Source organism: Sturnira hondurensis, unplaced genomic scaffold, assembly GCF_014824575.4.
Source record: "Sturnira hondurensis isolate 20B ecotype Veracruz unplaced genomic scaffold, ASM1482457v3 Scaffold0022566, whole genome shotgun sequence".
NCBI classification, from domain to species: Eukaryota; Metazoa; Chordata; class Mammalia; order Chiroptera; family Phyllostomidae; genus Sturnira; species Sturnira hondurensis.
Genome location: NW_028095197.1, coordinates 19,114,724 through 19,128,834, shown reverse-complemented (window position 1 = coordinate 19,128,834; position 14,111 = coordinate 19,114,724). Strand labels below are relative to the sequence as shown.

At 44.9% G+C, this 14,111-nt stretch overlaps 1 protein-coding gene across 2 annotated transcripts; it reads right to left on the bottom strand.

The window, feature by feature from the left end:
• Positions 1-320: 320 nt before the first annotated feature.
• Positions 321-11,267, bottom strand: ZNF483 (zinc finger protein 483). Of its 2 annotated transcripts, none has more exons than XM_037035906.1 (6): positions 11,185-11,267; positions 8,796-9,340; positions 6,999-7,087; positions 5,761-5,887; positions 5,273-5,383; positions 321-2,022 (listed from the first exon to the last, which is right to left on the bottom strand). In XM_037035906.1, exons 2-6 carry the CDS (start codon positions 9,181-9,183, stop codon positions 440-442), a joined length of 2,298 nt encoding a protein of 765 aa, XP_036891801.1. In that variant the 5' UTR covers positions 9,184-9,340; positions 11,185-11,267; the 3' UTR covers positions 321-439. The 2 variants fall into 2 exon arrangements, with proteins under 2 accessions (XP_036891801.1, XP_036891802.1); XM_037035907.1 differs by having other exon boundaries at positions 5,288-5,383.
• Positions 11,268-14,111: the final 2,844 nt, after the last annotated feature.

Genomic DNA, 14,111 nt, shown 5'->3' with positions numbered 1-14,111 from the left:
GGAAGGTCAAACTTGCCCAAGGTTGTAGAGCGACCTGGTTGGCAAACTGGGGCAGAATGCAGGTGCTATGACCGCAACCAGGTTCTCTACTATAGTACATGGCAGTGGAAGGGGACGCTAGGTGAGAGGGAAATCTTCTGAAGAGGTAAAAAGGGTGGGTCTTGGGCACACCTCCCTGCCTTTTACATTCATAGTGGGTCTTTTACAGTCACATCTCACACGCTTTTCACTTTCCACGTGACTTTCCCAGCCCTAACTACTATCTCCCCAAAGTTAACGTCCTTGCAGAGAAAGGTGAATGGGGGAGGAAGTCTGTCTCGCCCAGCTGAAAACCCGTCCACGCTGCCGCTGCTAATCAATATGGTGCGAATCTACATCCAGGTCTCCAATAAGGGACAGTTTTGAGTCAACTCCCCCCCACCTTACTGTAGCCTAAGCTTTAATCTCCAGAGTGAAACCCCCGATGTCTCAGGAGGCCCGAATTACTTTTAAACGTCTTCTCACATTCTTTACATTCGTATTCTTTCCTTCCAGTGTGGATTTTTAGATGCTCCACGAGGATCGAGCTGCGACTGAAGGTCGCGCCGCAATAGTCGCACTCGTAGGGCTTCTCTCCCGTGTGGATCCGATGGTGCTCATTCAGAGACGAGCTCTGACTGAAGGACTTCCCGCATTCTTTACACTTATACGGTTTTACTCCCGTATGAATTCTCTGATGGCGACTGAGGAGCGAATGGGTGGGGAAGGCTTTCTCGCACTGACTGCATTTGTAGGGTTTCTCTCCCGAATGGAGTCTCTGGTGGTAAATCACAGACGTAAAGTGGCTAAACGTCATCCCGCAGTCGTTACACAGGTACGGCTTTTCTCCAGTGTGGATTCTCTGATGCCGGGTGAGGCAAGAGTTCTGTCGGAAGGCTTTTCCGCACTCGCCACACTTGTAGGGTTTCTCCCCAGTGTGAATTCTCTGGTGCTTGGACAGCGATGAGCTGTGACTGAAGGATTTCCCGCAATTGTTGCACGTGTAGGGTTTCTCCCCAGTGTGGATTCGCTGATGCTGAATGAGAGAGGAGCTGTCACTAAAGGGTCTCCCGCATTCTTTGCACTTATAGGGCTTCTCCCCAGTGTGGGTTCTCTGATGTTTAATGAGGTGGGCAGCGAGGGTGAAAGTTTTCCCACAGTCATCGCACTTGAAGGGCTTCTCGCCACTGTGAGTCCTGTGATGCGGCGTCAGGGACGAACTGTCACTGAAGGCCTTTCCACATTCGTCGCACAGATAGGGCTTTTCCCCGGTGTGCGTTCTCTGGTGTTTGCTCAGCGAGGCGCTATAGCCAAAGGCCTTCCCACATTTGCTGCATTTATGGGTTTTTTCCGCAGTCTCTGCTCCCTCCTCTTTCTTCGAGGTTTCATCCTGAGTTTTGTTTTCCCGACATTCATACTTCCAACATTTCTCACATATAGGGGTTTTTCTTCTCTTGACGAGGGATAAGCTTTGAGTGAAGTCTATCCCGCAGTTGGTGCACTTCTGTGGCTTGGTCCCCATGTAAATTTTCTGATGTTTCTGATGTTCAGTACGCAACGAAGAGTGCTTCAAAACTTTCCTGCCTTCGCCACGTTTCCGCGGCTTTTCTCCCATGTGCTCTTTGCGGTTCGTAATCAGGTCTGAATGAAAACTGAAGCGTTTCTTGCTCTCGTTATACTTCCGGGACTTCTTCTTTAAGTAGGCTCTCACGTGTTTAATTATGTCCGAAGTACTCTTGAAATGACTTCCCAGGGCGCCCTTTTCCGGGTCAGCTTCCTCGCCCTTAGAGCCTCTCTTATGAGTTTTCTTTTGCGTGCCTGCTACGTGCGGACGTTCCCTACCGCTACGCTCCCCCTCTAGTCTACCACGTTTCGAAGATTCTCCCGTCAAGCCGTCGTCACTACCCACGAGGTACCTTTCTATTATTTTATCTAAAGTCGATTCGTCCACAAGCACATCTTGATTTTGAACAGATTTCTTCAGATCACCTCTAGGTTCACACTCTAAAAGAAAAACAACACAGAATATTTCCTGTTTGTAATAAAGGAAGGTGCTGTATTGGGGACAGTAATGACTATGAGGATTACGACTTGGACAGTTCTCAAAGAGAGTCTTCTAAAACAAGGGAGAAAAAAGCGATACGGAGAAAGTAGGTCAGCACAGGAGTTAGGAAAGACATTGAAGACGAAAAGTTTATGCTTTGTAGTTAGAAATCCAAGTTTTCACCTTCATTTCAAGTTTCTGTAATAGGTTCAAACAATAATAACAATGCAAATATTTACTGAATACTTACTAAATGCCAGGCCAAACAGCAAACACTTTATTTGTTATTTCACTTGATTTTCACAAGAACTCTATGAAGAAGGCCCTACTATAATCCCTGTTTTACAGACACGACAAGCAGACACAGAGAATCTAAGTAGCTTACCCCAAGTCACATGTATTATAGTGGCAGTGCCAGATTTTTAACCTAGTCTGACACTAAAGTCCAACCTTTTGATCTCTATATCACCTTGCCCGAGAGCAGTCAAATAGCACTGTTTACGGATGTCACTGCATCACAGATATGCAATGGCATCTATGCCAAACTTTCAACAGTTACCACAATCTGGCCCTATAGGCCTTATGGACACTCTAATCAGGCATCTATTTACTGTTCATAACATACTACAGCATTTTCAATCCTACTGCATTAGTCTCGAGACTTCACACCACCTGGAATGCAACCCCACAGCACTTTTACTATCTCACACATGTAAAGGAGACAGGGCATAGGGTTTAGGTCCCACCATCTCCACAGAGCCTTCTCCATTACCTCACTGTCGATGCCTTTCTCAAAACTTTAAATTCATTTATTAATCACATCATTCATCCTGGCTCTCAATGGTAAGATTATAGTCCCTTCTATAAAGTTATTTTTTAAACAGATAACTGTAAAACACAAAATCCTACTTCCCAGGAATTAACTATTGTTAACAACCATATTTTCTTCTAAAAATTGTTCTATATTTTAGAATAGAAAAACTGTGAGTAATATGTAGAATTACTTTTCTCATTCGAAATTCTTCCCCCTCTCATTGGTTCCTTTTTTTAAAAAGATTTTATTTATTTATTTTTAGAGAGAGGGATAGGGAGGGAGAAAGAGAGGGATAGAAACATCTACATGAGTGAGAAACATCAGTCAGCGACCACTGGCATGTGCCTCTGACTGGCAACTGAACCCACAACCCAGGCATGTTCCCTGACCAGGAATCAAACCTGTGATCCTTTCCTTTGCTGGACAACACCCAACCAACTGAACCACACCAGTCAGGGCTCAATGGTAATTCTTCATAAAGACAATTTTAATGAGACACATACTAATTCATTCTATATTCTGTATTTATATATTAATACAACATATATTAGTTTATTTAATTATTCCCTTATTGAGTGTATACCAGATGATTAATATTTCCTGCCCTAACCCGGTGCATCTCAGTTGGTTGGGCTTCGTCCCGCAAAGCAAGGGGTCCCCAGTTCAACTCCCGGTCAGGGCACACGCCTGGGTTGTGGTTCTGTCCTGGTCAGAGTGTGTGTGAGAGGCAACCGATCAATGTTCCTCTTTCACATCAACATTTCTCTCTCTCCCTCTCAAAATAAATAAAAAGTTTTATACAACCTTCCCAAAAGAGAGTCATACAAATGAAATTATTGGGCCAAAGGGTAGAGACATTATATTATCATATGAAGAACAATGAGCAGAAGTATCTGAGTAATCATCTCTAGTCAAACGACCTTCCTTTCAGTTTTTGTGACTCTGATCTACAACAACCAGCAGAGTTGCTTTAAATGTATATTTCATTGGTGACCAGGGACTTGGAGCTCTATTTTCATATCCACAGGTATTTAAATGTTAATACTGCCAGTTATTTTTCATTTTATCAGCTATCTGCTCAACTTCTTTGCCCATTTTTTAATAGACTCAGTGTTTCTTACTGTTTAACATGAGCTTTTTGATACATTATAGTTACTGGTTCTGTTTTGCCTGTCGTACACTTTCTCCTCCAGTCTGTTGTAAATGACTTCCCAAGCGAGTTGTGCATCTAAATGATGCTTCTTTCATATACGGGGGAGGAACCTACATTGATACCACTGCTGCTAGATTTTACTCAAAACATTTTTAGAATCCATTTCTGGAAATACTCTCCCAAATGCTACGTAAATAAAAGGCAACTGCTGCCTTTTATTTGTGAAACTATACTGAAAAGAGCCAGTAGGGCTGACTAAAATGAATAGTTAAGAAGATGGATTAGTGCAAACTGAATTATTGTTTTTTCCTTTAAAATAAACTAAGTCATTGACATGTAAGTAATTATGTTTTAAATGTAAATTTGATATATTTCTTGGTAAATTTCCACATGAGGGAAAAATAAGAAAGAATGTAACACCTCAAAAATAACCAGTATTCACATGAATGTTCTCCAGACATTTAAAAATCTTCTATATTCAGAAATACACGTGTATATACGCTATTCCTTTAAACAAAAATGGGATTATACTCCACATGCTGTCCTCTGGGTACATTTGTATTTATCTTTCAAGATTCACCTGGGATGTTCATTAAGCTCTTGCTCCTATGTTTTTCCACCGCTCCGTAGACATGCCATTATTATGGTGTAAGTCCCATTACTAACACTTTTTGTTCTGATGTCTGTACCTATGGTGTTCACAAAAATGCACCTTTCAGATCTCCTCTGAGGCACTTCACTGGCAGGTGACAGCACCTGCTGCTGCTCTATGAACCCTCCATGGCACTCACGCCAAGGCCACCTTCCCTTGACTGGTCCCAGTCCATGACACATACAGCAAGGACACTCAGGCAGGCCTATTTCTGTGAGACGCAGGACCTTCTTAACATTCTTAAACTGCATGTTAGTCTGCCTCTTCGTGTCCACCCTTCCTTCCCCCTCGTCCACAGGTGTCAGACCTGCATCCCACTCTGACACCATTCCCGGCTCTTCCAGAACCCGACCCCTTTTCTCTCACTGGAATTTTCCCCAATAAGTCTCTGGCTTAGCTAATCACGTCTTGGCATCGACTCCTCAGAGAACCCAAACAAAGAGAGCCTTCCTGTTACAGTGACCATTCCAGGAGGGCAAGCTATATACTCTAACCATCGTTCTATTTTAATGTTAGCATATGGCCCACCCAGCACTTCAAAAGTGCTTCCCAAATGGCTTGGCAAGCAACCATTTTAATTTCCTTACCTACCTTTCACCAACTCACCTGGTCTGGAGCCTTTTGAGACCTCTTTTTCCAGTAGCCGGGGCAGGTCAAGCCATTTTAGCTGGGAAACCAAATCTAGTTTGGAAACTGGAAAGCCTGCCCAGAGAGAAATGAATGAACAGTGGCTATTTGCCACAGAACAAGGCAATCAACATTCACGCATAGCTTCGGGTTCTCTAGGGAAGAGAAGAGGCTGTCATATACAGACATCAATACCGAAATTTGAGGAGAACACGGGGAAGGTATGGCCTCGATGACAGCAAAATGCTCAAGACTTCCAATTCAATGAAGGACAGGCACTTTTGTTTGGAGTAAACACTGCAGAGAAGTACATTCTTAGGATCCATTTTTAGGATTAACCATATCACCAGTGCCCGTATGCCCAGGCAAAACAGTGAATAGCACTTATCTTTCAATAATAGAGGACCAGATGATACCCAGGTGAGATGCTGGATGATAAAAGGTGTCTTTACCCACAAATTCTAGGTTCCTATAGTTCTCCAGCAGCACCTCCTTATACAGCTCTCTTTGAAAAGGTTCCAGCTTCCTCCACTCTCCTCTGGAAAAGTTCACAGCTATCTCCTCAAACGTCATGGGTTCCTAGAACACCAAACACAGTCTCTTTTTGCATTGGATTATTCCTAAACAGACCGTAAGATTTCAGAGAAGTGGTTAGTGTTGACAGTAGTTAAGTTTCTAAGGTATCCAAAACAAGCTACCAATACTTAACTCATTTCTTTCTCACTATAGTACATTGGCTAGAATATTCAGAAAAATACTCACTAATAGCAGTAAGATGAAAATATCCTTATCTTTTCACGAGCATTGTAAGGACCACCTTTTCTTTAAGTGTTAATTTAAAAAAAAATTATTGATTTTATAGAGAGGAGGGGGAAGGAAAGAGAGAGAGACAGAGACAGAGACAGAGACAGAGAGAAACATCGATTTGTTCTTCCACTTGTCTGCGCATTCACTGTTGATGCTGGTATGTGCCCTGACTGGAGATTGAACCTGCGACCTTGGTGTATGGGGACGGCATTCTAACCAACAGAGAACCCAGCCGGGGCTGCTTTTTATTTTCCAACACTATCCAGCTAGGGACATTTTTTTTATCATGTTAGGAAATAAAATTCTCTTTTCACCCGAGTGATTTTTATCAGGAANTGTAAGGACCACCTTTTCTTTAAGTGTTAATTTAAAAAAAAAATTATTGATTTTATAGAGAGGAGGGGGAAGGAAAGGGAAAGAGAGAGAGACAGAGACAGAGAGAAACATCAATTTGTTCTTCCACTTGTCTGCGCATTCACTGTTGATGCTGGTATGTGCCCTGACTGGAGATTGAACCTACGACCTTGGTGTATGGGGACGGCATTCTAACCAACAGAGAACCCAGCCGGGGCTGCTTTTTATTTTCCAACACTATCCAGCTAGGGACATTTTTTTTATCATGTTAGGAAATAAAATTCTCTTTTCACCCGAGTGATTTTTATCAGGAATAACTGTTACATTTTAGCAAATAATTATTTTCATTTTTATTAGAGGCAGACTTGTGGCATATTCTCCAAACAGAAATAAAATAGCATGTGAAGAATAACGCTGAAGAATGTGAATAAAAGACTGTCTTAATTATTCTATCTAGTATTGTTACACCAATCAGCAGGACGTGAGCACGTGCTCACTTGAGAATGAGAACCAGTGAAAGGAGGCTTACTGCAGACTCAGTGTTTGGAAGGACAGAAACTCTTTTATCTTCTTCAGGACTCTCCTCTTGGGAAACAGCAGAATCTTGAGAAACTGGATCTAGGAAAGAAAGAAAAAACACAGTCCAGTCCTTGAAATGAATTCCTCAGACTAGAAATTCTTATGTCCCTGGAGGAAAAGGTGATAAGGAATAGAAAAAAGTTTTCCCAATTTTTCAAAACAGAAAGAACCACAGGTACAGTTTCTCATTAAAACCCAAGCTTTTCCCCCATCCCATAAAACATCCTTTCAGTTCCTAAGCTCACAGAAAACTGATTTCATTCATGCCATATACCTACAGTTTAACATATTTAATTTGCAAGAAATTATTGTTAAAATATTTATAAGATGTATTGAGGTAAAACTACATATATATGTTTTCTTTCTTCATAGTCCTACCACAATGCCTGGCACAAGAGCCACTTATTCGACGGAAGCACCAAACTGGTGTCAAAAACCGACTCCACCGCTGAAGGCACCCACAATTCCTCAAGACAGAAATCAGAGATCTGTACCTATGAACTAAACATATTAAATACTCGGAGATGTTAACGACACTCCCAGTAAGAGAGAAATATTTTTTAAATCACACTTCGTTTTGTTATGGAAAGAATTTTAGGCAGCTTATTGATTAGAGACAACCAATGAACATTAAGGAGGGGAACCATGCTATCCCAGAGAGAAGGGGGGCTGTCTCCAGGAAATGGTTCTGGCTGGCAGAATGCCAGACAGTCCACCCACGAGGGACTGCAGGGGCACAGAGGCCCCACTTCGGAACCAGCACCATGTCGTGGTGACAGGTACAGGAGCCGGGAAGCCCAAATTCTAGACACACAAACGAGCTGTGTGACAACAAACCAAGTCCGCGGAGGAGCACGCTCTTTCCCCATTCACCTCGGGACTCCTGGTGGAATGCACACCATCACCCACACGCACTGAGAGCCTGATGGTAACCAACACGCAGAAATACGTGGAATGTTTGTAGCATACTGAGAGATTTTGTAAAAGCTGAACCCCATGCTCTGAAATGCCTAGCCACCCTAGACATCTTTTTATCAATACTTTACAATGATATAGTCATGTTATTATTTAGTTTATTTTTATACATTTGTATATAGTGTATAATAATATAATTACGAAAATGTAAGTCAACTGTTGCCTAGGGCTACGGAACTGCACCACCCACCAGGGCAGTTGCTGGCCACATGTGGCTACTGAAATTCAAGTTTGATTAAAAATTCAATTCTTTGTTTGCACTAGCCACATTTCATATGCTTAATGTGAAACGCAAAAGAGGGCAGCACGCAGTTCTATCATCGCAGATGGTGGGCAGCTGCATTCTCAAAACGTGCGACCGCACACACAGCAGCGAGATGTCAAGGCCTGGCTGGGTGGCAAGCCTGTGACTCCAGACGTTTTCGGGTGGCTTCTTTCTCCTGTGTTCAAAAGTCCCCTCTTGCTCAAGGGTAAATAGAAAGAAATTAGCATTTCTTGAGCATCTACCATGTATTATATCTCACCTTAGTGAATCCTCAAAACTGCAGATAAGATGGGATCCCCTTTCTATAGATTAAACAATTAAAGTTCTGAGAGGTTACGTAGCTTGCCTAAGATCACACAGTAAAAGGCAGGGCTGATTCAAACCCAGTCCCACCTCTAAACTTAGACTTAGTCTCCTCTTTAGCAACAGACTGCTCTCTTTTGGGATGTTCACTCTCATACGCTAAGGAGATCTTACCCACTCACTCCCTCCATCTATAAATCTCACCTTCCTTTTCTTCAAGCGTTGGGGTCAAATCCTCTATTAAGGTTACCACTTCCTCACTATTCTCAGGATGTTGTGACTTTACCCAGATCCTGATCTCCCCAGGCAAAATGGTCAGGAATTGCTCAAACACCAAGAGCTCTAAAATCTGTTCTTTCGTGTGGATGTCTGGTCTCAGCCACTGAATGCAGAGCTCCCAGAGTTGATTCAGGGCTTTTCTGGGTCCGGCCTCTTCCGAGTAACAAAACCACCTGAACCTCTGTCTGAAAGACTCTGGGTCAACAGTGTTTCCTCTCAGGGTCGCTTCTTCACCCCCAAGTGTATCCATTTTTAGGACCTTGCTTTCTTCATTTGAGGCCAGAGTTTGAGGCTCTGGGGAGATGGCTGTCATGCTGTTCGCAGGTATGGTACTGCGGCTTGCAAAGCGTGTCACCAACAAGAATCCAGTCCCCTTCAGACTCTAGGTGAGTATCAGTACAGTTCACCAACAGGCACTACACACAGCCAATATCACGATTCCAAGGATTCAGCTTATGGTTTTGCAGAAACTGTTAAGAAACAAGATATTTATCAAATAAGTGAAACAAATCATAAATCCTCAAAACATTGTTCATGGTTTGGTGTGTGTGTGTATTCTCAGATGCCTAAAACAGCACTGCCTAACTACTATATTAAAAGAATAATTTCCTTTTTTAAAGATTGTATGTATGTACGTATGTATGTATGTATTTAGAGAGGGGAGGGGAGGGAGACAGAGAGGGTGAGAAACACCGATGTGTAAGAGATACACTAATCGGTTGCCTCTTGCACGCCCCCTACTGGGGGCCTGGCCTGCAAGCCAGGCAGGGCTTGAAAGAACCTGAAAGCACCATTTTCTTTTGCAGGTGAAAAGCCAAGGAGTTACTAAGGATAATTAAAGGCATCCTCAAGGAAACAGTTCTTTCGAATAAATACTCCTCCTAAGAAAAGGCTCATGGCTACAAGAGGATCCAGTCACAACGCTATTCTGGGACTCCTGCCCTCTCTCAGCGAATGGCCACACATTTCCACCAGTTGCTCCACTTAGAAGCCTGATTTCCTATTTGCCTATCAAATTGCTCACGTAATTAATAACCCAATTCTGGCAGTTTCATTTCCTAAGAACTGTTCCATTCTATCCTACTGAAACTACGTAAGACCAGGCTTCTCCAGTCCTACAGTAACACAATGCAGCCTAAGGATTCCTTCCAGTATGAAAACACAATCCTTCCCCAACTGTCTCGAGGTAATAAACTTCAAATGCTGAGGCCATGCATGATGATCTAGAGACCTTGCCCCGATGACCTCACCTCTCCAGCTCCAGCTACCCCTGACGGACACTGCAGCCATAAAGAAGTATCTCCAGGCTCCCAGACACTCCACCCCCTTCCATCCTTTGCACTAGCGCCACTCCCTCTCCTTGAAACGCGTCTTCTTTCCCTCTCCAAGCAAACGTTTTTCCATTCTTTAAAACTGTCACCTTTCCATCCTTTCGACTGTCACCTCTTGTGTGAAGCTTTCTCTGATTCCCAGGTGCTCCTCTGCAGAGAGCCTGCCCTGTGTGCCACGCATTTTTTCATTGTACAAATAACCCAACATGTTCCAGGAGCTGGGAACGGAGCGTTAGGGAGGCAGGCGCAGATAGATCAGACAGGGTCCCCACACTTACGGGGCACCCAGGAAATGACAATACAGCCTGAGATGTACTATACTGCAGCAAGTGGCAGAACAATCTTCTCCTGTTTCAACCCTGGTACCAATAATTACCCACCTCCGAGCACAGTACCCAGCACACAGCATGCATGACGTCACTTATTCCTTGCCAAATATTAGGTGCATACCCCGTACCTGGCGCCTTGCTGGGCACCTAGGACTCTGTGGTGACTAAGACACTTGTCTCGGTCTCCAGAGAGCTTACAACAGAGGCACCGCGAAAATGTGACGCAGGCAGAAAGAAGTTCTCCAACACCGGGCAGGTAGGGATTTGCCTTGTTGGGTACGTTGGCAACGTCTGACCACATTCCGGTTATCACGACTGGGTTGCAGAGGTTCTACTTCCCAGCGATTACAGCAAGGGATGCTGCTAAGCATCCTGCAATACACGGGACAACGCTCCTCACCCCCGGCGCACACCCAACAAAGAATTTTCCCGCCCAAAATGCAAAAGTACCTGAGTGGCGAGAACCTCGGAGCAAGGAGCGGATGGAGGAAAACTCAATCATTTAGGACAGTGCCCACCTCCCACAGGAGCTGCGGCATTGGGCGCACAGGTAGGTAGGTCAGCTGCCCTCGGCCCCCACCCCGCCCCGAGTGCGTCCTAGGAGCCGGCGACCGAGCGTTAGCCCCCAAAGTATGAGCCCGAGAAAACCACTACCTGCATCAGAACCCGCAGCCTGCACCAACGCTACCGCAATGAGCTTCTAGAAGATAGTCCTGCAGAAGCTGCGCGCGCAAGCTGGCTGGGGACCACTGCGCCTGCGCAATGGCGCAGAACTACGATTCCCGGAGTGCGCTCCTCTGCCTTTGCGAAAGTCCTGTGCTTTCCATAGGCTCTCACCCTCGCCTGTTGCGCACGATCATTGGGAAGCAGCTGGTGGGCTCGGCCACAGAATTATTGCTGCGCCAGAGGCCTAAAAGCCTAGAACCTTCTGAGGTTTTCAGGTCTATGATGTTATGTCTCCCTGGTAACGTCAAATCATCCCGCCCCCGCTCCCCTCCCTACCCTTCCCTGAAACCGAGGCTGGAAAAACCCACCGCAGAAGCAGCATATCACTAATGCATGCAATACAAGCCATGATTAATGCCGTGACTTGAATTAAACAAACATCAGTTTTATGATTTTCATCCTGCCACCCTGGTCCAAACCACCATTATGCTTCCCCCGGGTTATTGCAATAGCTTCTTCTTGTCACTCTTCTCCACACCACAACCAAAGAGATAGATGCCTTAAAAACGTAAACCAGGGTATGCCCCTCTGCTTAAAGCTCTGCAAAGGCTTCCCATTTCACTCCGAGTGAAAAACCAGGTTTTCACAGAGGCCCGTAAAGCCTGTGGAATCTGGGCACCCATGACCTCCCTGACCTCTTCCCCTTCTTCCCTGTTCCCGTCACCATGGCCTCTTTGCTCTCCCTCCAACCTGCCTGGCACGTCTGGCTGGCGCGCTCCTCCCGGAGGCAGCAGAATGTTTCACTCTGCCACTCCTTCATGTCTGCCCAGTGAAACTCTCCCTCCGCTGTACTTATATTGAAACCCCACCCCCACCCCCGTTTTCCCTTCTAACATACCGTGTAACTTCCTTATTTATTTACTACTCACTGCTGTCTTCTTCACTTGAATATCAGTGCCTCAAGGATAAGCAATTTTTATCTGGTTTGGTCCATGGAAGTACAACCTCCAAGTTCTAGAACAGTGCCTGACACAAAGTAGGTGCTAAATAGGTGTTTGTTGAACATCTAAACGGGCACTTGTATGGATTACTAGGGCCATAGCAAAAAGGACTGAGGGACTCCAGAAAGATTACTGGGAGGGTCCTAATAACTGGATGACTTCTGGAGGGGTGGGGTTGCGAGAGAAAGACATTCTGGGTTGAAGGAGTAGGGTGGGTCGAGGCCCCCAGACTTGAAATGGAAAGACCAAGCTCAGCTAAATGAAACCAGTGCATTCATCTCAAAGGCAGCAAGGCTGGCTGCAGAGACAGGGTTACCTGCAGTCACGAAGAAGCTATCCCAGTCCCAGGGCTGAGTGCATGTTCTTCTCCACCTACCTCTGCTTGTCTGGCTGAAAATGGAGGGGACATCAAGCCCAGGAAAGTAGAGGAACATGAAAAGAAATTGGCTCATTTGTTTAACCAGGCAGGCCAGAGAAACTTCTAAGTAGTGGTTTTCAAACTTGATTGGACTTGAGAATCACGTGGTATTCTCCATTTGAATACAAGTATTGGGACTCTGCCCCCACACAACCTGTTGCAGGTGATCCTTAGATTACACCTTGAGAAACACTGCACCCATTGGAACAGTGTATAATCAAATGCTACATATGAATAAATTACCAGGAAAAATGACCCCTTCTTGGAAGTGGTGGCCAGCCTGTAAATTTTGCTTAAAAGCAGACATCGTGGTAAAGTGTGGTGGATTGTGCATCAGGAAAGAAAGAGCCAGCAACAAACCAGTTAGTTTCACTTGTAAACAAGCTGGTGGGATTGCTAACCAGCATAAGTGGATTTAGGAAGGAATACTTTAAGTAAATAAATGGGCTTCTTGCTTGTTTGTTTTTTTAGCTGTTTGGGCTTCAGTGTGGAGAACAGACTGGAAAGAGGTAAGGCTGGAGACAAAGTTGATGTGATAAATCTCACATTTTGTCTATGAGACTTATCAGTATGGTTGCATGTGGTTATAAGTGCATGAAAATCATTTGTTTTCATTGCTGCATAGTATTCCCCTATGACCTGTTATTTATATTGAAGTTTCCTGCTTTTTACAGCCCCTTGCCCAGCCTCCATTCCCCTGTACAGAGGTGGGGAGTCAGCATGTGTGTGTGAACGGGGGGGTCTGCCTGGGTTTCCTGCCTTCCTTCTAGAATCACCCACCTTAAAGCATCAGAAGAGCCGAGGTCCCACCTGCCCCTCCCCACCCTTGCTGTACAGAAAATGACACCCGGGCAGAGAAGGGTCTTGCCCGAAGGTCACTCAGCTGGTAAACGGGCAGCTCACTGGCTTGGAGCAAACGCCTTTTGGGAGGAGGAAGCACATTTCCCCTGTAGCTGGAGGAAGGAGCGCAGCCTAGGAGTTCAGGGTAGGAGTTTTAAAAATTGTTGTTTAAGTGCCAAACTCTATCCAAAAGAAATGTTACAGGTGAAAGAGGAGTGTTCCTGAGTGAAGCCCTGTGTTCTGCACCCAGGCAGCCTTTGAGATGTCCTTTTGGGACCCTGCAGCTCCTTCAGTCTCGTATGACTCAGGGCACCAAGCCCTCACACCCTAGTGCCTCTCTGGCCTTGACTCTGCCGAGACTCCAAGAATCCCAGAGCCAGGTAGAAGCCGCACTATTCTTTCTGGGAGATCTGACCATCTCCCGGAAAGAAAACAGCCGAAAAACCTCTCCTGCCTGGCTCTGTGGGGCTGTGAAGGGAGAGGACAGCAGGAGTATCTTCTGGAAAGAAAGAAACAGCAAGTTAGCAAACAAGCTATAGTACAGTAAGGGTCCACTAGAGAGAAAGAGGACAAAGATACAGAGCAAAGGATTCTGTAGAACGAAGACTGAGAAGATAGGAGGAAATGCCCAGATGGAGAGATGCCTTGAACCCAGA

Coding starts and splice junctions, on each gene's coding strand:
- ZNF483 (XM_037035906.1), bottom strand. CDS start 9,183: ATGACAGCCATCTCCCCAGAGCCTCAAACTCTGGCCTCAAATGAAGAA. Junction 7,088..8,795: donor AACGCTTGAAGAAAAGGAAG/GTGAGATTTATA, acceptor TTTCTTTCCTAG/ATCCAGTTTCTCAAGATTCT. Junction 5,384..5,760: donor TAGGAACCTAGAATTTGTGG/GTAAAGACACCT, acceptor CTCTCTGGGCAG/GCTTTCCAGTTTCCAAACTA.